Source organism: Alligator sinensis, unplaced genomic scaffold, assembly GCF_000455745.1.
Source record: "Alligator sinensis unplaced genomic scaffold, ASM45574v1 scaffold233_2, whole genome shotgun sequence".
NCBI lineage: Eukaryota > Metazoa > Chordata > Crocodylia > Alligatoridae > Alligator > Alligator sinensis.
This window is the reverse complement of record NW_005841941.1, coordinates 3,091,337-3,110,729: the sequence shown is the minus strand read 5'-3', so window position 1 is coordinate 3,110,729 and position 19,393 is coordinate 3,091,337. Positions and strand designations below refer to the sequence as shown.

Here is a 19,393-nt window from a genome sequence, read left to right as displayed (position 1 = left end):
CGTCCCCCAACGGGCTTAGTTTAAAGCCCGGTGGAGTAGGTCAGCCAGTCTGGCTGAGATGAGCCTCCTCCCTAGGGGAGAGAGGTGGAGGCCATCTTCAAATTTGGTTTGAAGCAATCACTTTTTCAAATGGTATTAAATAGCATCAGTGGGAAAAAACTGAGGAACAAGTGGAAGAGAGCTAAGGAGATTTTTTTTGTGGGGGTTTAAGTGGTTAATACTGAGAGCATGGAGTTTTCCCAAAACATTTAGCAGTGACCCAACTCTGTTCCTTTGAAACCAATGGTTAAAACTCCCACTGATTTCAAAGGGAACAGGAGTGGGAGAACACTGAACATTTTGAAAGCTCCACCTTCAGGCATACAAAATCTTTCTTATCCCTTGTTAATAATGTTCATATTTGGAACCCTAAATTATACTGTTGGATTTCAACGGAAGATTGCTCCATTAATAGCCAGGTAAGATAAAATGCAAGCCAAAAGTAATAATTGCTTTAACATTCTGTGATAATTATGAAATCAGAAATAAACTTACTGTGCGACCAAGCTGTGTGGAGACTTGGTTTCTTCCCCTGCATTCCAAGGCCAGATCTTACTAAAAAGGGTCTCTGCCATAGTAACAAAAGGATGAGAGACACTCTCAAAGACATTCTCAAGATCTGTTCTGTGAACAGCGGAAGCTGCGTCAAAGTCCAGTTTCAACAAATTTAGCAGATCTGAAGAGTTCAGATTCTCAAGTACATAGTGACTGACTTCTATTATTCCTGGAGCTGACTCATTGTTGCCAAGATCACTTTTCATTATTTCCAACAGCTTCACATACGCAGCCACCTCTGTCAAGTTCCATTTGGTGCTCAGCCAGTTGTTAACCACATTCCAGACTCTTGAAAAATGACTCCATTCAGAGAGATTGGCAGCATCTTGGAGCAGCTGGGGCAGCTCATACATACTGGACATCCGCTGGACATCTTCCTGTCCATCACCGAAAAGCATAAACAACGTTTTCCAGTTCACCGAGCTGCCAGAGAAATTTAATGAATCTGCGTAGGTTTCATTCAAAATAAATGGAATCAAAATGTTTAATGGATAGGAATGGAACACACTATCCACCATGCTCTGAGTGATTGGTATTTGACAGGACTCATTATTCTGGGATAGGTCCCTAGAGAGGACTGTCAGAGTTTCATGCTTTTCCTGTATCCAAGAATTCCTCGAGTCAGAGAGACTGTTTAATTGTGAAAGAAAACCCAAAGAAAACTGCAATGACTGGATGACACAGGATAGCTCATGGGAAAAATACGCACTATTGTTTTGATAGATGTTAGCAAATTCTGGGGTCAGATCTAGGGTATTCACTGCAAGCTGAAACAATTCAGAAAATGTGGTTCTGTTCTTAGTGTCCATGGAAGTAAATAGGAGTTTGCAGTGGCTTCTTGTTAAGGACTCACTAACTGTGACATTTTCAAACATTACCTGAAGCATTAGATGTAGAATATCTTGAGCAGAGCAGTTCTGTAGCTTTTTATTACTAGTGTAACCTTCTCTGAGGAAAGGGCTCAAGGCTAAATGCAAGAGCTTCCACACTTCTGTTTCTAATGAAGTATTGTGCTGCAAGTAAGTCTGGTTATGTTCCTTTGGAAGTAGCAGATGTGAGAAATTATAGACTGCATCAATTTTTTCTTTATTGGTTGCTTCTTCCAAACTGGTGTCATGAAGGATTTTCACTCCTGCCTTCAATATTTCAGACAATCTTTGGGTGGATTTCCTGGCAACATTCATGAATCGAGAAGTAGTTTCTAATTCAGTAATATTAAGTATTTGCTGGAAATCTTTTAACGTAAGCATACTCTTTTGTAAGGCTTGTAAATATGTTGAGGCTGTAGGTGCTTTGGAGTCTTCTCCATCGTTCCCTTGGAATATGTGAGATATAACTTCAATTAACTGCTCTAGTTCTTTATTGAAAGGCAGACTGGAGCCATTTTTCTTTGAATTTATTTGGTTATGTAACATGTCTAGGAGTGGCTCATAAGCAAGATTGTGTGTGCTATTCCACTCCATGGGCCATAGTGTTTCAGCAATGTGCCAATACATCTTCAGCTCATTCCACTCAGCTCCATCAGTTGAATTTTGGATATTTTTCATCAGTTCAGACAGAGAAGAGATCAAGAGGTAATGGTTACTTCTGTTCACCTTTTCCATGTGAGCAAAGAGTTTCTGGAAGTCTAAGAAGTGCTTTGTAAAATTTTCAGACAGTGGAGATGTCAGCATAAAATCTGAAAAAAGTGATGGGATTTCTTGTGTTGCATTAAAATAGTTGTTTGTATCTCCAGAGAATGGTTGGATTGCAAGAGATGTCAACATTTTGATACTGTCCCATGTTTTCTCTATATTGATAGTGGTTTTATTTAAAAGGAGTTGATTCCAAATCACGGTAGCTAAATTTAAAACAATGCGAGCTTCCTCCCAATTATAGGAAAGTGTTTCTGGGACAAACCGTTTAAATCTCTCCAAGTCAGGTGTGTTGTTTCTGGCAGAAGTTATGTTGAGGAAGAGTTTTACTGAATTAAATATGTTTTCTAAATCTGAAGACTCAATTCTGTCACTAGCGTTGTGAAGGAACTGATACGTTTCTGTTTTTCTGGGAACTAATCCAATATCAACAACAATTAGAGCTTTTTTCATTGTTTTCAGGAGTTTCACATACTCATCCACTTCTGTCAGGTTCCATTTGGTGGTCAACACATTGCCAGTGGCATTCCACACTCTTGAGAAATGTCTCCATTCAGACTGATGGGAGACAAGTTGGACCATCTGTGATAGTTCATACATACTGGAGTTCCATTGGGAAACAGTTGACAATAGATTGGATAACATAGACAGCTTATGCCAGTCCACTGAGCTGCCAGAGAAATTTAATGAATCTGTGTAGGTTTCATTCAGAATAAATGGGATCAAAATGCTTAGAGGATAGGAATGGAACACACTATTCACCATGCTCTGGGGGACTGGTATTTGGCAGGATTCATTATTCTGGGGAAGCTCTCTAGAGAAGTCTGTCAGAGTTTCATGCTTTTTCTGTATCCAGGAATTCCCTGAGTCAAAGAGAGTGTTTAATTGTGAAAGAAAACCGAAAGAAACCTGTAATGACTGGATGACACATGATAGCTCGCGAGAAAAATATTCACTATTGTTTTGGTAGACGTTAGCAAATTCTGGAGTCAGATCTAGGGTATTCACTGCAAGCTGAAACAATTCAGAAAATGTTTGGTTTTGCACGGTTCTGTTCTTAGTGTCCATGGACGTAAACAGAAGTTTGCAGTGGCTTCTTGTTAAGGACTCACTAAGCGTGGCATTTTCAAACACCATCTGAAGCGTTAAGTGTAGAATATCATGAGCAGAGCAGTTCTGTAGCTTTTTATTATCATTGTAACTTTCCCTGAGGAAAGGATTCAAGGCTAAAAGCAAGAGCTTCAAGACTTCTGTTTCAAGGGAAGTACTGTGCTGCAAGTAAGTTTGGTTATTTTCCTTTGGAAGAAGCAGACGTGAGAAATTATAGACTGCATCAATTTTTTCTTTAATGGCTGCTTCGCCCAATCTGGTGTCATAAAGGATATTCATTCCTACCATTACTATTTCAGACAGTCTTTGGGTAGATCTATTGTCAACATTTTTGAGTCGATCAGTAGTATAAAATGTACTGGTATTAAACATCTGGAATTCTTTTAATAAGTCCAGGGTCTCTTGTATGGCTTGTATGACCATTGAAATGTTAGCCATTCTGAAGTCTTTCCCACCATACTCTTGTAATATGAGTGTTGCAGAGTCTATCAGTTTTTCCAATTCTCTATTGAATATAATACCTGAATCATTTTTCAGTGTGTAAAAATGATTGTATGACATATTTAAAAGCTGCCCATAGGCAATGATAGCTACGTTGTACCAATTGATGGTCCTTAGTTGTTCAAAACTACGCCAATAGGTGTTGAATTCTTTCCAACGAGCTTCACCAGCAGAATCTTCAATTTTCTGCATAAATTCAAATGCTAAGTTCATGATCTGTTGGTGAGTTGTGGTTGTATTTTCCACGATATCAAAGAGTTCCTGAATGGCTAAGAGCTGGTCTGGATAGTTCTGATTGGTAGTAGGTTTAAGTATATAATCTGAAAACAAAGATGGGATTCCTTCCATTCTCTTGATAAAAGTTTTTACATCTTCAGGTAATGATGGAAGTGAATCAAATATCAGCATTTTGATAGAATCCCACATCTTCCTTGTATCATTAGTCCTATTTAAAAATACTAAATACTGAATCCCGGTCACTATTTTTAAAGCACTTTGGATTTCTTTCCAGTGGGTTGTTATATTGTCAATGGAAGTGCCCTTAAAATCTTCCTGAAGCAGCACTGATATGAACTTATAGACTTCCTTACTTAATGGTTTTCTTAGTTTATAGTGCATATTCATTTCCAGCTTCAGAATTTGAGACAATCTCTGTACAGTTTCGTTCTCAAAGGCTCTGAACAAATTTAAGTTTTCAAAATCACTTTTATTAACATTTTCTTGAAAGCTTTTTAAAAAGCAAAGATATTTTTTTATGTCTTCTAAATTCTTTGATGTGATGTCCCTTTTGGAGTCTTTTACATCAGAGGCTGCTAATTTTATTTTTCTAAAAAAAAAAATGTATTTTAGAAAAAAATTAATCAATGTAAGTGAAAATATAAATTAAGTATAGAGAGAAAGCACATGTCAAAATATTTCATCATGATCTGTGGCTCTGTAGACCCTTTCTTACCTCAGAATTTCTCCAAACTGAGATGACAAACTGTAGTTGTATGTCCAGTCATTGACAAGATTATTAATGTCAGTCATTAGAAAACTGTTATTTTTACCTACAGTGGAAATAAAAGGGTATTTTTGTTAGTCTAGACAGTAGCTCTCAACCTTTTTAAAATCAAGGTATCCCTCGAGGCACCTCTTAAAAATTCCAGCTTTTAATATTCACTTATATTTTGACTATGCAAAAAATAATAAAGTAATTTTTCTGTTGCAAAGAACTCAGAAAGATCACAACAGGTCAGAAAGTTTCTAGCACTATGGATTTCTATTGGAAATCTTTGGTTACCTGTAGACATGCAGGGACGCTGCTCCGATATGTTGTAACTACAGTGCATTGTAGCAGACTTGATTAATCGAGACTGTTGGAGTGTGCTAATTAGCACACTCCAGCAGCTTCTGTGTTACATGAATCAGGGTCCTTGCACTTCTAAATGGTGGTGGGGGTGCTTTAACTAAAGCTCATCAAATGATACACAAGATGATGTGGGTGCTTTAATTAAAGCAGTTCTTGGAGCCACTCTTATTAAATGTCCATTCCCCACCCCAGAGCACATGTAAAAATGCCATTTGGGTTTGTCTTGTGAATCATGTTTGTACACCTAGCAGCTTTTATATTGGCTAGGGACAGAAATAACATAAACCGGTATAAGTGATCAGAAATTGGTTCAAATCTGTAACACAACAGAAGTTGTGTACAAAAGTTGCTTTCAAAATGGTTGAAACCAGTTTAAGATAAACTTGGATGGATGTAGTGCCAGACTTAACTAATTCAGTTTAAATTGGTTTATTGAACTTCTGTTCCAGATTCCCTCCAGATTCAAGTTAACTCGCAGTCCCCTAGCATCCCAGGATGCTTTGCACCTCCCCCACAAACCAGCCCCTCATGGAGAGACAGGCTAGCCTTGGCCCAAGCTGTCTTCTCCAGCCAAGCAAAAAGGCATACTATAGTCCCCTCTGGCTTCTAGCCTGGGCCACTGCAGGCATGTGGCTACATTCTAGAATCAAAAGTGAATGTCTGTGCACTTGCTTGATCAGTTCAATCTATGCAGTTTAGATTAGACTGCAAAGATTGAATCGATTCAGCCTCAGGTTTTTTGACGGTCCATACTTAGCCATTATATGGCATCCTGTGGAAAGAATCTTAAGGCACCCCAAGATGCTGTGGCACGCTGGTTGAGAATCATTGGTTTAGTAAATGAACTGAAAACTATGGCCATGTTTGCAAAATAAAGCTAGGCTCCTAGACCCTATTTTTCCCCCATGTGAGATTTAGCTTGGTGCCGCTAACAGCCTACTGAAAGCAGTTCTCCATTAGTATCCTACTAACAGTAACAAAACATCACGGTGGCTGCAAGGTCAATTTTTTTGTGTTCAACCATAAATCTGCTTCTGTCTCTAATCAAGTCCCTTTCCATGCCCTCTGCTGTTTCAGGAAATACCAACCTCAACCTTGCTCTCTGTTCAACCCAACAACTGCTCCCATACTTTCTCCCCACCTTGCATACCTTAGATATAAAATGCCACCCCTATTCTAATCCACTTCCTCCTTACTTTCTCATGTAATTTATACTGAACCAGTAGTTAGAAAACTGCTCATGGCTTCATAAAGGGGCCTTTTAGGAATAGAATATATACAGTATATACATATTTGGTTTCATAGTTGGTAGGGTCAGAAGGGACCTGAGCAGATCATCAAGTCCGACCCCCTGCCATGGGCAGGGAAGAATGCTGGGGTCAAATGACCCCAGCAAGGTGATTATCTAGCCTCCTTTTGAAGACCCCCAGGGTAGGAGCAAGCACCACTTCCTTTGGAAGTTGGTTCTAGATCCTAGCCACCCTAACTGTGAAGTAGTGCTTTCTGATGTCCAGACTGAACCTCCTCTCAGTCAACTTATGGCCATTATTCCTTGTTACTCCTGGTAGTGGACAGGGGAACAGGGTCTCTCCCATTCCCCGCTGGTCCCCCCTGGTAAGTTTATAGATGGCCACTAGATCCCTTCTCAGCCTTCTCTTGTGGAGGCTGAACAGGTTCAGGTCCTGTGGCCTCCCCTCATAGGGCCTGCCCTGCTGCCCCCAATCATGTGAGTGGCCCTCCTTTGGACCCTCTCAATGCTGTCCACATCCCTCCTGAAGTGCGGTGCCCAGAACTGGACACAGTATTCCAACTGTGGCCTGACCAATGTCGCATAGAGGGGGAGGATCACCTCCTTGGACCTGCTCATGATACATCTATAGATGCATGACAAAGTGCGGTTGGCTTCCTGACCATGTCCTCACATTGGCGGCATATGTTCATTTTGGAATCAATAATGACTCCAAGATTCTTTTCTGCCTCTGTGCTGATGAGAAGGGAGTTCCCCAGCCTGTAGGTATGCTGCTGGTTCTTCCTCCCCAGGTGCAGTACCTTGCACTCATCAGTATTGAAACCCATCCTATTCTCATCCGCCCACCCCTGTAACCTGTCCAGATCTAGTTGTAACCTGTTCCTCCCTTCTAACATACCCACTTCTCCCCACATCTTAATATTATCCATGAACTTGAACAAGGTGCTTTTCACCCTCTCGCCCAAGTCACTGATGAAGATGTTAAACAGTGCCAGCCCGAGGACTGAGCCCTGGGGAACCCCATTGCCCACATCCCTCCAGGTCAAAAATGACCCATCCACCACCACTCTCTGGGTGCGGCCCTCCAGCCAATTTGTGACCCATCTGACAGTGTGGGCATCGACACCATAGTCGCTTAATTTTTTTATGAGAATGGGGTGAGAGACATTGTCGAAGGCCTTCCTAAAGTCAAGAAAGACATCCACTGCAACACCTGCATCCAAGGATTTTGTGACCTGGTCATAGAAGGACACCAGGTTGGTCTGACAAGACCTGCCTCTAATGAACCCATCTTGGTTGCCCCTAGGCATAATCTCCCCTACTTGTCCCTCACAGATGTGTTTTTGGATAATTTTCTCAAAGAGCTTCCCCAGGACTGAGGTAAGACTAATGGGCCTATAGTTTCCTGGGTCCTCCTTCCTTCCTACATGTGTATTATATTTTTCCTGACCATTCATATAATCCACTTTATTGAATGAAAAAGGTGAATTTCAAAGACAAAGTCTTCACTGCTGGTCGTCACTGTTTTACAATGAAATAACAAATTTGAGAACATTATCTCACTGTACCATCCCAATGCAGACAAGGTACAGCTAGTTTTCACATCAATGGACACTTTTACATGTGCTCTGGTGGAGCGGGGGGGCACTTTCATTAGAGGGGCTCTGAGAGCCCCTCTAATGAAAGTGCCACAGTGTCTCATGTGTCATCATCCCCATGCTTCAAAATGGAGGGGAGGGGAGGGGAGGGGAAGAGCGCTTAAACTAAAGATCATTTGACAATCTTTAGATCCAGTGGCCCTGTTGCCATTTTGAAGCACCAGGATGCTGATATACACACACCAGAGACTGTTGGAGCATGATTAATTGAGTCTGCTCTGATGTACTGTAATTATAGTGCATCGAAGCAGCCTCCCAGCACATCTACAGGCGCCCAATGTGATTAATCAAGTTAATCCTTGATGGTGACTAAAACGTTTATCTGTGACTAGCTAAACTAAGGTAAAAAACTGCTCTGCCTTGCATACACTAAGTTTTTTATTTATAGTTATTGTAGTGTTGCTCAAGGTCATATTTTTTCAACAGCAAAGAATAGCCACATTGTGCTAATTTAGGAAGAATATTGTTTCTACTTGCAATGAGACATTTCATTTACTTGGTTTTGTTAAAAGATAAAGTGAGACTTCATTAGGCCAAGCCCTGAATGCTATACAAGTAGTTCAGTTCAGTACAAACTTCCAGTACATTTCTGCAGTTTTTTTCAAGACAGATATAGCTTGTTTTAAGGAACTTACCTTGCTCTGAACAATCCAGGGAATACAGAAGATGCGTAGCCCCAGCCTGGGTGGTTTTGATTTCATCATTACTCATGACTGGTAGAGAAACCTTTTGTGCTGGCAGCAAAGCACTAAGGGGGAAAAACAATGAAAATAAATTGTGGTTCAAGGTTTATAGGAAGAAATAAGTGTGTTCATGTGAGGAATGGCTGGAGTGTGGGCTATCACTCTTAAAGTGAATGACAGACAAGTTGCTGCTCTTATGTTTAATTACTTGTTTGATCATGCACAATAAATGAATGCAAGGGGCTCCAAAGGAAAACATTGGCAGAGAGTGAATTGATATGTACCACACTGGCTGCGTCTACACAAGACATTCTACTGCACATTAGACTAGTCTAATGCACAGTAAGGAATCACTGTCTACATGTATGCAGCAATTACTGTGCAGTAGATTACTCTAATGCACCATTTTCTAGTACCTGTAGATATAGGTACTAGAAATCAGCACATTAAACTAATGTGCCAAAGCACTCATGTAAATGTTGACCAGAAGCAAATTGCTCCTAGTCAGCCTAGGCAGCTGGGGGCCACAGGGTGGTGGGGAGAGCTATAGGGACAGCTCTCCCCCGCCCCATGGAGATCAGGACCAGTCCCCATGCCCCCTGCCAGCCTGGGCCTGGTACCCCGGGGAGCCTAGAGCTCTCTCTGACTGCTGCAGGGGGGATCAGGCAGGGCAGGAGCAGCCCTAAACTGAACTGATCCTGACAGGAGCAAATTTGCTCCCAGCAGGCAGATATTCATATGCCTGCAGAGGTCCAGTTTAATGTACCTGTATTTTCTGCGCAGAAAATTCAAGCACATTAATTGCACATGCAGACACACCTATTGCATGCTCATTGGATTCATCTTCATTTATCAGTTTTACAAAAAATAAATATATACACTACTAAAATAATCAAAACAAACCTGGTAATGCATTGTGCAAGGGGCAATTTCTTCCTCATAGACACCGAGTAAATAAAAATCAAGACAGGGAAGATTGGAGGAGGGGAGGAGGGTGGGGGGATGACAAAAAGGCAAGGAAATGGAAGGAAGATGTGTCATTATCCCATGCTATTTAATTTTTTTCTAAAAAAAATATGCAGATACAAGGGAAATGAGGGACTTTGTAAATCTTAGAAAAGAAAAAAGTGTTAATTAGGTTCATTATATTACAGAGGAAGTTATTTACAAAGTTATCTAGTCAATTCTTACAGGATTACGAGTCTGATTCAAAAAACTACTGAAGACTTTGGGGGTCTTTCCATCACATTCAGGTAGTATTGGATCAGGGCTCCTATGTTTTGCATGTGTAATGATGGTGGTAATTTTGGAGTGGGAGCAAAAGATACCAAAGTTTGTTTAATGGGGAGAAGGTGGGGTCGGGGGTGGGGAGAGGAGGAGAGGAAGGAAAAAGTTGTCTGAAAAGCATGGAAGAAAGGCTTTTCTTCAGTTGTTGTTATGGACAATTCCTTTCTATTTACCTATGATAGTGATAGCTGCATACTTGACTAAGACTCAAAACAGTTGATCCCAGGTGACCACGCAACCCTTATTTTAAAAAGTGAAGTAACCACAGATAAGACCAATTATCACTGAAAGTCAAGATTCCATCCAGGAAGAGCACACACCAACTGCTGCAGCTTCCTTAGCCTGACGAAGGGTTTTTGAACCCTAAAGCTTGCTTAATAACTATTCTCCAACCATTTGGGTTGGTCTAATAAAAGATATCAAATTCACCCAAGGAACCTTGTCTGCAAGATGTTATCCATTGTCTTAAGAGACCTTTGAGTATGAAACCCTATGGCACTGTTCTAAAAATATCAAGTTTTGCTTTTAAACTAAGTCTCTCTCTGTTGAAAGAGAGGCAAATCCATTGTGCCATATTCCTACCTGCTTGTGTTCTGGAGAAAAGCAAACATGTCTTTCATTTTTATGCTAGCTTGAACCACATCTGGGGCCATCAAGAGGAAATGCCACAGAGAGGTTTCATTCTGCACTTGCGAGATGAGTGATAAAAATGAAACCATTTCTTTGACAAATGTTTCCTGGTATTGAGGGTCATGCTGCACCTTAAAAATAAAAATAAGATGTGTCACTTACAGAGTAAAGAAGTAATAATTTTTTTTTTAAACTAGCTGCACCACATCACCAAGATATTCACAGTATGAATACAGAAAGAATTTTTCACTGGTCCTTCACATCATCCTAAAAAATACATTTTTGAAACTATTACTGGGAATATAATGTCCTGAATATGTGAACCTAAGGTCCTCTGTAACTACAATCTATCATGAGTCATGGGCTATGAATAGCCACATAGCTGCAAGAGCAAACCAGGGACAGAATTGTGACTCTGAGGCCATGCCTATACCACCTTTCTACCCAGCAATAGGTCCCACCAACTCATTCTCACTCCGTGTGTGCCTAAGCCTGGCAATTAGGCAGTGCCATGGCTTAAAGGGTCACCAAATTTGCAACCTATCACCACTCTGACACTGCCTCAGGAGGACCTGATAATGACACTGGGGCACATGCTCAAGGTCTCTCTCAGCCATCCATACTTTCTTCTTCCTCTCTGCTCCATGGGGAAGCAAGGTGTCTCAATCCATTGCTTGGCATCGCTCAATACCTCCTCTGTCCCAGCTCACTGGTATTGATAGTGCTTTTAGGGGCTGGAACCAGTCCCTGTTTATTACTGCCACCTTATTGGCAATAGTTCTCCTCTCACTCAGGATCTGGCAATACAGGCAAGCAAGAATGCTCTTTGAATCCCTGAGAAGGTATTTAGCTAGGCTCACAGTTGTATCAAAAGGCCACATTCATCTCAACTGTAAAGCCACTGAAATGGATGGATTTACTCCCTGAATGAATTTGGCCTCTTCATCTAAATCCAGTTTCCACATACTGTTTAAGTTGTTACAAGACTTGGAGTGGATCCAGTTACACCTAATATTTGTTGTAGTGCATGACTAAGGAACCTCATGTGGTTGAACAACGTGCTCTCCTTCATGAAATTACCTTCCCGGGTTCCCATTCATGGATTCAGGACAATAAGATACAACCCTCAGGTTCACAGGTTCAAGGTGAAATGACAGGTAACAAAACAGAAACCAAAGGAACACTGAGAAAAAAAAGGTAAATTCTCTTCTTGTGCAAACATATAGCATGTCACTGAAATCAGTGAACTTTACATCAGCAGTGCATTTACCTCTCACTGAGCTCAGACTCCCTTATATACTAGTGCTGATGCATGAAGGCCTCAGATATCTCAGTTAACCAGTTTTTAATGGTTCTGAGTCCGTGTAGCACTGGCACATGACTCCATGAGGCAACACATTCAGACAACTTCAGTCATGAGGGAGAAATGAGGCGGGTAGCTAAACTTGCTTTTTATAGAGGGCTGGTCTGTATGGGGAAACAGACCAGAATCAGAATAGCTATTGTGGAATACTCCCTGACGGGACACTTACTCTGTCCCAATTCCCTTTTCCCAGCATAGCTTAATTCACTGTGAAAGTGGACTTAACTAACCTGCAAAAATCCACTCAGAGAGGAACAAAGGATACACACAGGGGGGGGGGTCTTATACTTTACATTCATAGCATTTTCTACTTCAAACTAAAATGTTCTTTGTATAAAAGCCATGATAAGACTGAGAACAATCTATTTACTATAGAAATCTAAATACAAAGATCCTTATCCTGCAAAAGAGAGTATACCCCCTTGTTTAAGATATGACAGCTTTACACAACAAAGTACATGACTTCTTGAAAGAGACGTGGTACTTCAACCACAAGTTAGTGGGCTTATTGAAGAAATTACTGGATACATTTCTATAATCTATTATGCCAAAAGTGAAATTAGGTGATCTTAATGGTCCCATGTCACCTTAACATCTATGTATTTAGCTAGGGTGACCATATTATGGTTAAGAGAATCCGGGGTGGGGTAAGAGAATCCAAGATGGGGGGCACCACCACCATGTGATTTTACATGTACACACATGCACGGACACACTCCAACCCCACAGCTTCCAGGAGCCCTGATGGCAGGGCAGGGCAGGGCAGTGTGGAGGCCTATGGCCAGGATCCATCCTCTGCGTGCAGAGGCTGGACCTGGCTGGGAGTGGCACCTCCCCCTCAACACCAGCAACTGCCCGGGGCTGCCACGCACAGCCCAGGCCTCAGGAACAGCCATTGTAGGAAGGCACGAGGGTGCCAGTGGTGGGTAGCCATCTTATCTCACCCCATGCAGGTGCCTGAGCTTTCCCCTAGCCTGCCCTGCCCTGGCCAATCCTCACCCCAGGCAGGAAGAGCAGTGCCCAACCCAGCTCACCCCCCTGCCTCTAGCCACTGCTCAGTAGGAAACAGGCTGGGCACCGTGGGTGGCAGCAGCTGCTGCCTGCAACAACCATGTCTGGGACTTTTGCTTCAATTTACACCAACCGGTCAGGACACTGGGACAGCCTACAAAATCAGGGACTGTCCCAGGCAATCCAGGACATATGGTCACCGTATACTTAGCAGTCCATATTTTCAATGTTCACCATAGCTGTCACTATGGAAAGGCAAATAGCAAAAGGAAACATAACATACTTATGGTGCGATTTTTAAAACCAGAGTCAGTTATATGTCCGACTTCCATTGGCTTTTAATGTGAGGGAAGTGCTTATCTCTATTAGGTGGCTTAGAAAACCCACTTCCATACACTTTTAGATTAGCCACATAGTTAGAGTGTAAACTCTTTGGGGCAGGGACCTCTTTCTTGTTCCATTTGTACTATGCCTAGCACAATAGGTCCTGCTCCACCACTGAAGCTCCCAGGCAGTTTCTGCAACACAACGTAACAACAGCAATCCTTAATATTGCCATGGAGAAGAGAGGAGATGGATACATACCTGAGATACTTGACTTTTGAATTCTTGGAAAAATGACTCCAAAAGAGATGAGTTGGTAAAGCAAAATGTCCTGTGAATGTTTCTTGTCATGTTTCTCTCAGGGAGATTGTAAGAGGCTATATACGATGACAGAATCTTGCACATAATCATTTTGAGATTTGCTGCACTTGAATCTTGTTTGTGACTCTAAAATGAAATTTTTCATTAGCAGTGCTTTAAAAAATATTTTGTCTGGTGATTTTAACTACTCCAACTAGGTGAGGAATCATTATCGGAGGTAATTTAAGTATACATAAACCCTAGCATAATGATACATATTAAATACTAAAAAAAGCTTTTGTTCCAAGTTAACTCGGAGAGGAGTTTCTCATATCTCTAAATGAATACTCTAGCTCTTCAACCTTTAAATACAGAGGTAACAAGTATTAGAGATTCCTTTGTGTGGTAGCTTTCAGTAAGTGCTGATTTTGATGGCAATGACCATGGTGACCATAATCTTTAGTTTAGTTTGAAAAAAGACACACTTTTTACCAAAGACACATCCATATTTTGAATATGCAGAGGTGTCCTATGCTAAAATATTGGGTGTCTGGTATGTTGGCATTTAGTAGTCTGTGGGTGCATCTACATGTGCATATTAACACAAAGCAATAACTTTGGCACTTATTGCTCTGGAGTTTATTGCTCTGGGCATGCCATTTCCACATGCAACCAGGACCGCAGCATGTTGAACTGGTTTGGAGCAGCCCCAGCTGGCAGGAGGCCTTGGGGGTCAGCCCAGGGTGGCTTCCCCTGGCTCAACATGCTGCAGAGGGGCTGGCCGGGGCCCTCATTCCCCACACTGAAGCACCCTCATGCCCCAGTCAGCTGGGGCACTGTCTACACATGTCTTATGTATTAAGTAAATGCAAGTATTATTCTGCTGTGGAGTAAATTAGTTTACTCCAGTGTAATAGGCGCACACATGTAGATGCACGGCATTTACTGCAAAGCTAATTACTGTTCACTGGGGAAGGGAAAATGGTGATCAGCGGCAAACAGCCTGGCCAGTAGGGTCCCTCCACCAAATCAAGGATGGAGAGCCAAGTAGTGAAATGAGAAGCATTACAGGAGCCACTCCAGGTAGCATTTTCAGTGCGATTTATGGAGGTTCTTATTCATAATCCCTTTGAAACTCATCACTGCTATGTTTCGAAATTAAAAAACTGATTCTATTTCTGGAAAAAGAGTCTCAACTTTCAGCTTGAATAAACTGTAATAGTAACACTGAAGTCAATTTACATCATCTGAAGGCCTGCTTACAACGCTACCATTTTAAAAAGGAAAAATTAAATCCATTCAACTGCACCTCATGCAACACTTACCTCTCCCAAAGTGAAGATTTTGTTGGACGTGTTACTTCTGGAAGTCAAATTGAATGCTGAGGAAGCATCTTCAAAAATTCTTTTCAAGTGATCTATATGCTCCAGTAGTGCTGTAACAATAAAGACATTTTAGACATTGTAATTTACTTAATATTCCAAAACCAATTAGATCATAAGTTTCCATCTGTTGAATAAAGTATGTCATGAAAGGGTATTGCATGGGACATTACTAGTCCATCTTCTAAGGTGTGGCTACTGACATGCCAAAATCATTCACTATATATATAAGACAGGGAACGTCCAGCTTTCCCCGGGCCATGGGCCACAATGTACTAGTAATGCACTGAGGGCAGTCTCTTACTTTTCCTTTCTGTATCTGTGACAGGCAAAATTTCTGTAGTTATGAGCAGCTGCCAATATTTTCACTGGCAAAATATTGGCATTACCATGACCATCTGTGGTTACTAGAAATGGGAGAATACAGCTAAAAATCTGATCATTGTCCAACCTAGTTTGCATTCCCATCCATTTTGATTCCCTTCTTGCAAATATTTTAGAAACACTAACTGAAGCAGTGAATATTTACTGTCCATTACAAAATATTCACAGACCACTTGTTTTGGTCATAAGGCAGGGGTAATCCCCTGGAAGCAGTGACCATCTGCCCTGAGGGTACAGGAAAATCCAAGTACATAGTTGGCATTATCATAACTAAATAACTGTGACACTTTGTACTGGAAATCCAGGACCTAAAGTTATACTTCTTTAATCAGGTAAGTGAAACACATCTGGTGAAAACAGCTCAAATAATTAATATCTGCAATGCTGAAAATGAACTACAAATAAATGATTATGCAGGGAAGTTATCCATCAAATGACTTTGAATAAGAAATGAATTTGAGAAAAAATTGTGAACAATTTGTGGAGAGAGAAAGCAAGGGCAAAATTCATAAAATATATTTTGTTTAAAATGCTTGACTGACCAAAGAGTCAAAGATTTCATAGCATTTTTTTAAAAACTACACTTGTAAAACCTGGTTTCTTGGCCTAATCCAACATTGGATTAATTCCTAGGAGTGTCTGAGCTTCGATCCTTAAGCAGGTAAGAATTTTTTGAGTTTTAATTATTGCCGAGAGTTTAAAACAAAATCATTACTTACTCCAGGAACCATAAAGAACATATCAGTCATTAAAACTGTGCTCTTCTAGGATTTGTATCTCTGTCCAGAGAGTTTTAAAAGATCAACCTTTAAAAGAACTAATCTTTATAAGCAACAGGAAGAGAAACTCTCATTGAATTGAATAACCTACTGTAACGGGGTCCAAGCCCCATTACTGAGGGGTGGAGGGAGCCCTGAGTCTGCCAGCCAGCCCCATCCTCTGAACAGACTCATACTGGCAAAGGGAGCTTTAAATAAAACGGCTGCCCACCCCAGGTGCAGATAGGATTTGGCAGGCTGGGAACAGAGACAGAGGGTCAGGTGAACCAAGGAGAAGCTCATAAGCCCAGGACCTGGTTCAGAAGAGTGAATGTGGCCATAGAGGCCGTGAGAGGCAGAGCTCCCAGGGAGAGCCTGCCTGGGTTGCCTACAGAGGAAAGATCCTGTGCCTTAGGAGGGTGGAGGGAACCCTGCACCTGGTCCAGCAAGATTTAAGTACCTCTAACCTTTGTGTTGTTGCTACTGCAGGGGGAGATTAACCCCGACAGGGAAGCACTGTGTTTTGGTAGCATTGTTTTGAGAACAGATGCTCATATTTTTTATTCATTTTTACACCAGAGGACTGAAGTGGCTGTAAGGGGTGGAATAAACACCACTGGGGTGTGGCAGAGGCACCCAGTTCAGAGTGCGCCCAGGGCCCACAACCCTGGGCCAGTGATTATGGGCAGAAGGCCAAACACATTTCAGAAGTAGGATAGCGGTGTGTCAGCCGACTGGGTATCTGACAACAAGGACCAGGGGGAGCATAACCCCCATGCCCCCAAGGGATGTGTCTGGGGGCCAAGTGACCAAAAACCTGCAGGAGGGCTGGAGCTGAAGCCCGAGAACCTAGGGTCCTGGTGCAGCAGATCCCATGCCATGGGACCCAGCCAAAGCAAAAGCGAGCTGAGGCCAGGAAGGGCCTTGGTTCAGGCAAGGACCTACCCCAAAACCCACATCTGCCTCCTGAGTACAGCCTCCCCACAAAACTATAACATTAAGTCATAGCAGGAAAGATAACCATTTGATGGGGAAAGGACCCAGAGAGTCTGGAAGCAAGGGTGAGGAGACTGGAACAAGTGACTGGGGACCCTGTCATGGTCAGCACCATATGTACTGTTTCACCTACCCAATGAAGCATTCCTGATTTTTGGAGCCTCAGCACTCTGAGGTGACGGATGACTGTCCTTCCCCAGGTTAGCTGACCTGCTCTGCTTCCTGATGAGAAAAAGAACAGAAGAGTCCTGTAACTCCATATACAATGGTCATTACAGAATATACATTAAACTAGAGGTAGCTCAGGTAACAGAATTTGAAGACATTTAATGAAGAAGAGAGTTACAGGTGAGTTACAATGAACCAAGAATCTGGGGGCTCTCAAAGGGTTGTCAAAGAGCTGGAAACCCTAATTTCCCCATTGTGTGTCAAGAGCACTGTCCAGAAGCCAGGCAGATGAGTAGCTAGGAAACAAGTATATTCTGAAACCTGCCTGGAAGGCCAAGACCCCTACTCAGGTTCCCTTGGACCTTCATGGAAAATAAGCCATGTCCATGAAGCATTTCAAAGTTTAATAAATCAGCACTCTCCAACTGAAAAATGTTTTGTCAGAGTTTAGATTGCAAGCTTTTCACAGAAAGAACTGTCTCTTAGTAAATAATTGTATAACGACCAGCTACACTGGGCTTTGGATTTGGTTGAGGCCTGCGGGTATAAAGTCTGGTATAAATAAGATAAATCTCTCTGGCACAAGTTTCTCTCACAACTATAATGTTTTGATAATGATTCCCAATGTCACCCTAGCTATTTTGGACCAGATCATATAATGATGTAACTCAGCAAAGCTGCATTAATATCAAAGGTTTTATACTAGCTGAGGGATCTAACCAACCCTTTCCATAAGGTACCTCACCATTTCATGCTATGAGATCTGGCTTACCAGAATAATCTCTCAAGGGATTCCCAGCTCCATTTAGCATGCAAGAAGTATAATATTCTCTTATAATGGAAAGCATCAGATAACTGAAATGTCACTGCCAACTCTCTATAATCATTTTATTACAAACATCTTTAAAGGTCACAGAGGACAATTAGTATATTATTACATGGGATTTGGGACCAGTCCACCACCAACCTAAAATTCTGCACATAAACTATACTCATTACAATTCCCTGTACCTCAGTGAAAACCTGCAGTTTATAACAAACATGCACATTTGTATTCCCTTACCGTCTGGGAGGTGAGATGCCATTAAAATTTGGTAGCAGATCTTCAGGTGTGTAGGGTGTGCTCTTACACCTGGCATCTGAATCACAGAGCACAGTTTGTAGAAATGGGAGAAAACCTGCACTAGGAAGGTTCCGAGGAGCAAGAAAACCTGGAAAAAATGAAATGTAAAATGCAATAACTGGGTACATACACGCATACTAACTTTCTGCAAGCTAAGCTGGCTTAACTTTAAATCGACTTAACTGTCAGAGCATACACACGTATGTGGAGCAGAGTCAACTTAAATGTGGTCACATTAGTTAAGTCAACTTAGCTCACAAGATGGCTACCACCATGTCAACAAGCTGTACATGTGTATGCTCCAACATGGTTTAGCTTAAGTCAACTTAGTTAAGTCGCCTTATTTTAGGTCCACTTAGTACATATGTATGCACACATTGAGGCTAAGTACAGATGTTCAAAAAGCCCCTGGCAGAAATGCTCTAACTCTTGCGCTTTACTTAAAGTGCTGTAAGTTAGACAGTGAGTGAACCAAACAGACATTCACTGTTTGGTGGAGGGGCTTGGAGCCTGCCTGCACTGGCCACTGGGAGCACTCCTGCTCTCCTCCCAGGACGATGCCAGAGTTGTCCCTCTTCCCAGCCCTGCCCTCACCCCCGAGCTGGTGACTGTCAGCAGTGGCTGTGGGAGGAGAGACCCTGGATCCCTTCCCCCACAGCCTCCCCAGCCAGGCAGCAGAGCACTGTGGGGCCAGGGCTGCTGTGGGGAGAGAGACCCTGGACACCTTCCCCCATGGTTCCCTGGCTGGGCAGCCCTCCAGCAAGCCCAGGGGGGTTTCAGGGGAAAGGGGTCTCGGCTCTGTGTCCCTGCAGTAGCCCTGGTCCCACAGTATGCCACTGCCTGTCTAGGGCTGCTGTGGGGACACAGACCCCAGATTCCTTCCCCCA

The 19,393-nt window shown here is 42.1% G+C and overlaps 1 protein-coding gene across 1 annotated transcript in view; it reads right to left on the bottom strand.

Moving 5' to 3' along the window:
- ABCA12 (ATP binding cassette subfamily A member 12) overlaps positions 1–19,393 on the bottom strand; it is a 131,160-nt gene that overhangs the window by 81,889 nt on the left and 29,878 nt on the right. Inside the window, exons 3-10 of the mRNA XM_014518193.2 lie at positions 18,447–18,594; positions 17,349–17,437; positions 15,021–15,130; positions 13,657–13,842; positions 10,650–10,828; positions 8,733–8,845; positions 4,792–4,888; positions 535–4,665 (exon numbers count right to left, since the gene is read on the bottom strand). Of these exons, the coding sequence (XP_014373679.1) occupies positions 535–4,665; positions 4,792–4,888; positions 8,733–8,845; positions 10,650–10,828; positions 13,657–13,842; positions 15,021–15,130; positions 17,349–17,437; positions 18,447–18,594 (5,053 nt within the window). The remainder of the gene's footprint in view (positions 1–534; positions 4,666–4,791; positions 4,889–8,732; positions 8,846–10,649; positions 10,829–13,656; positions 13,843–15,020; positions 15,131–17,348; positions 17,438–18,446; positions 18,595–19,393) is intronic.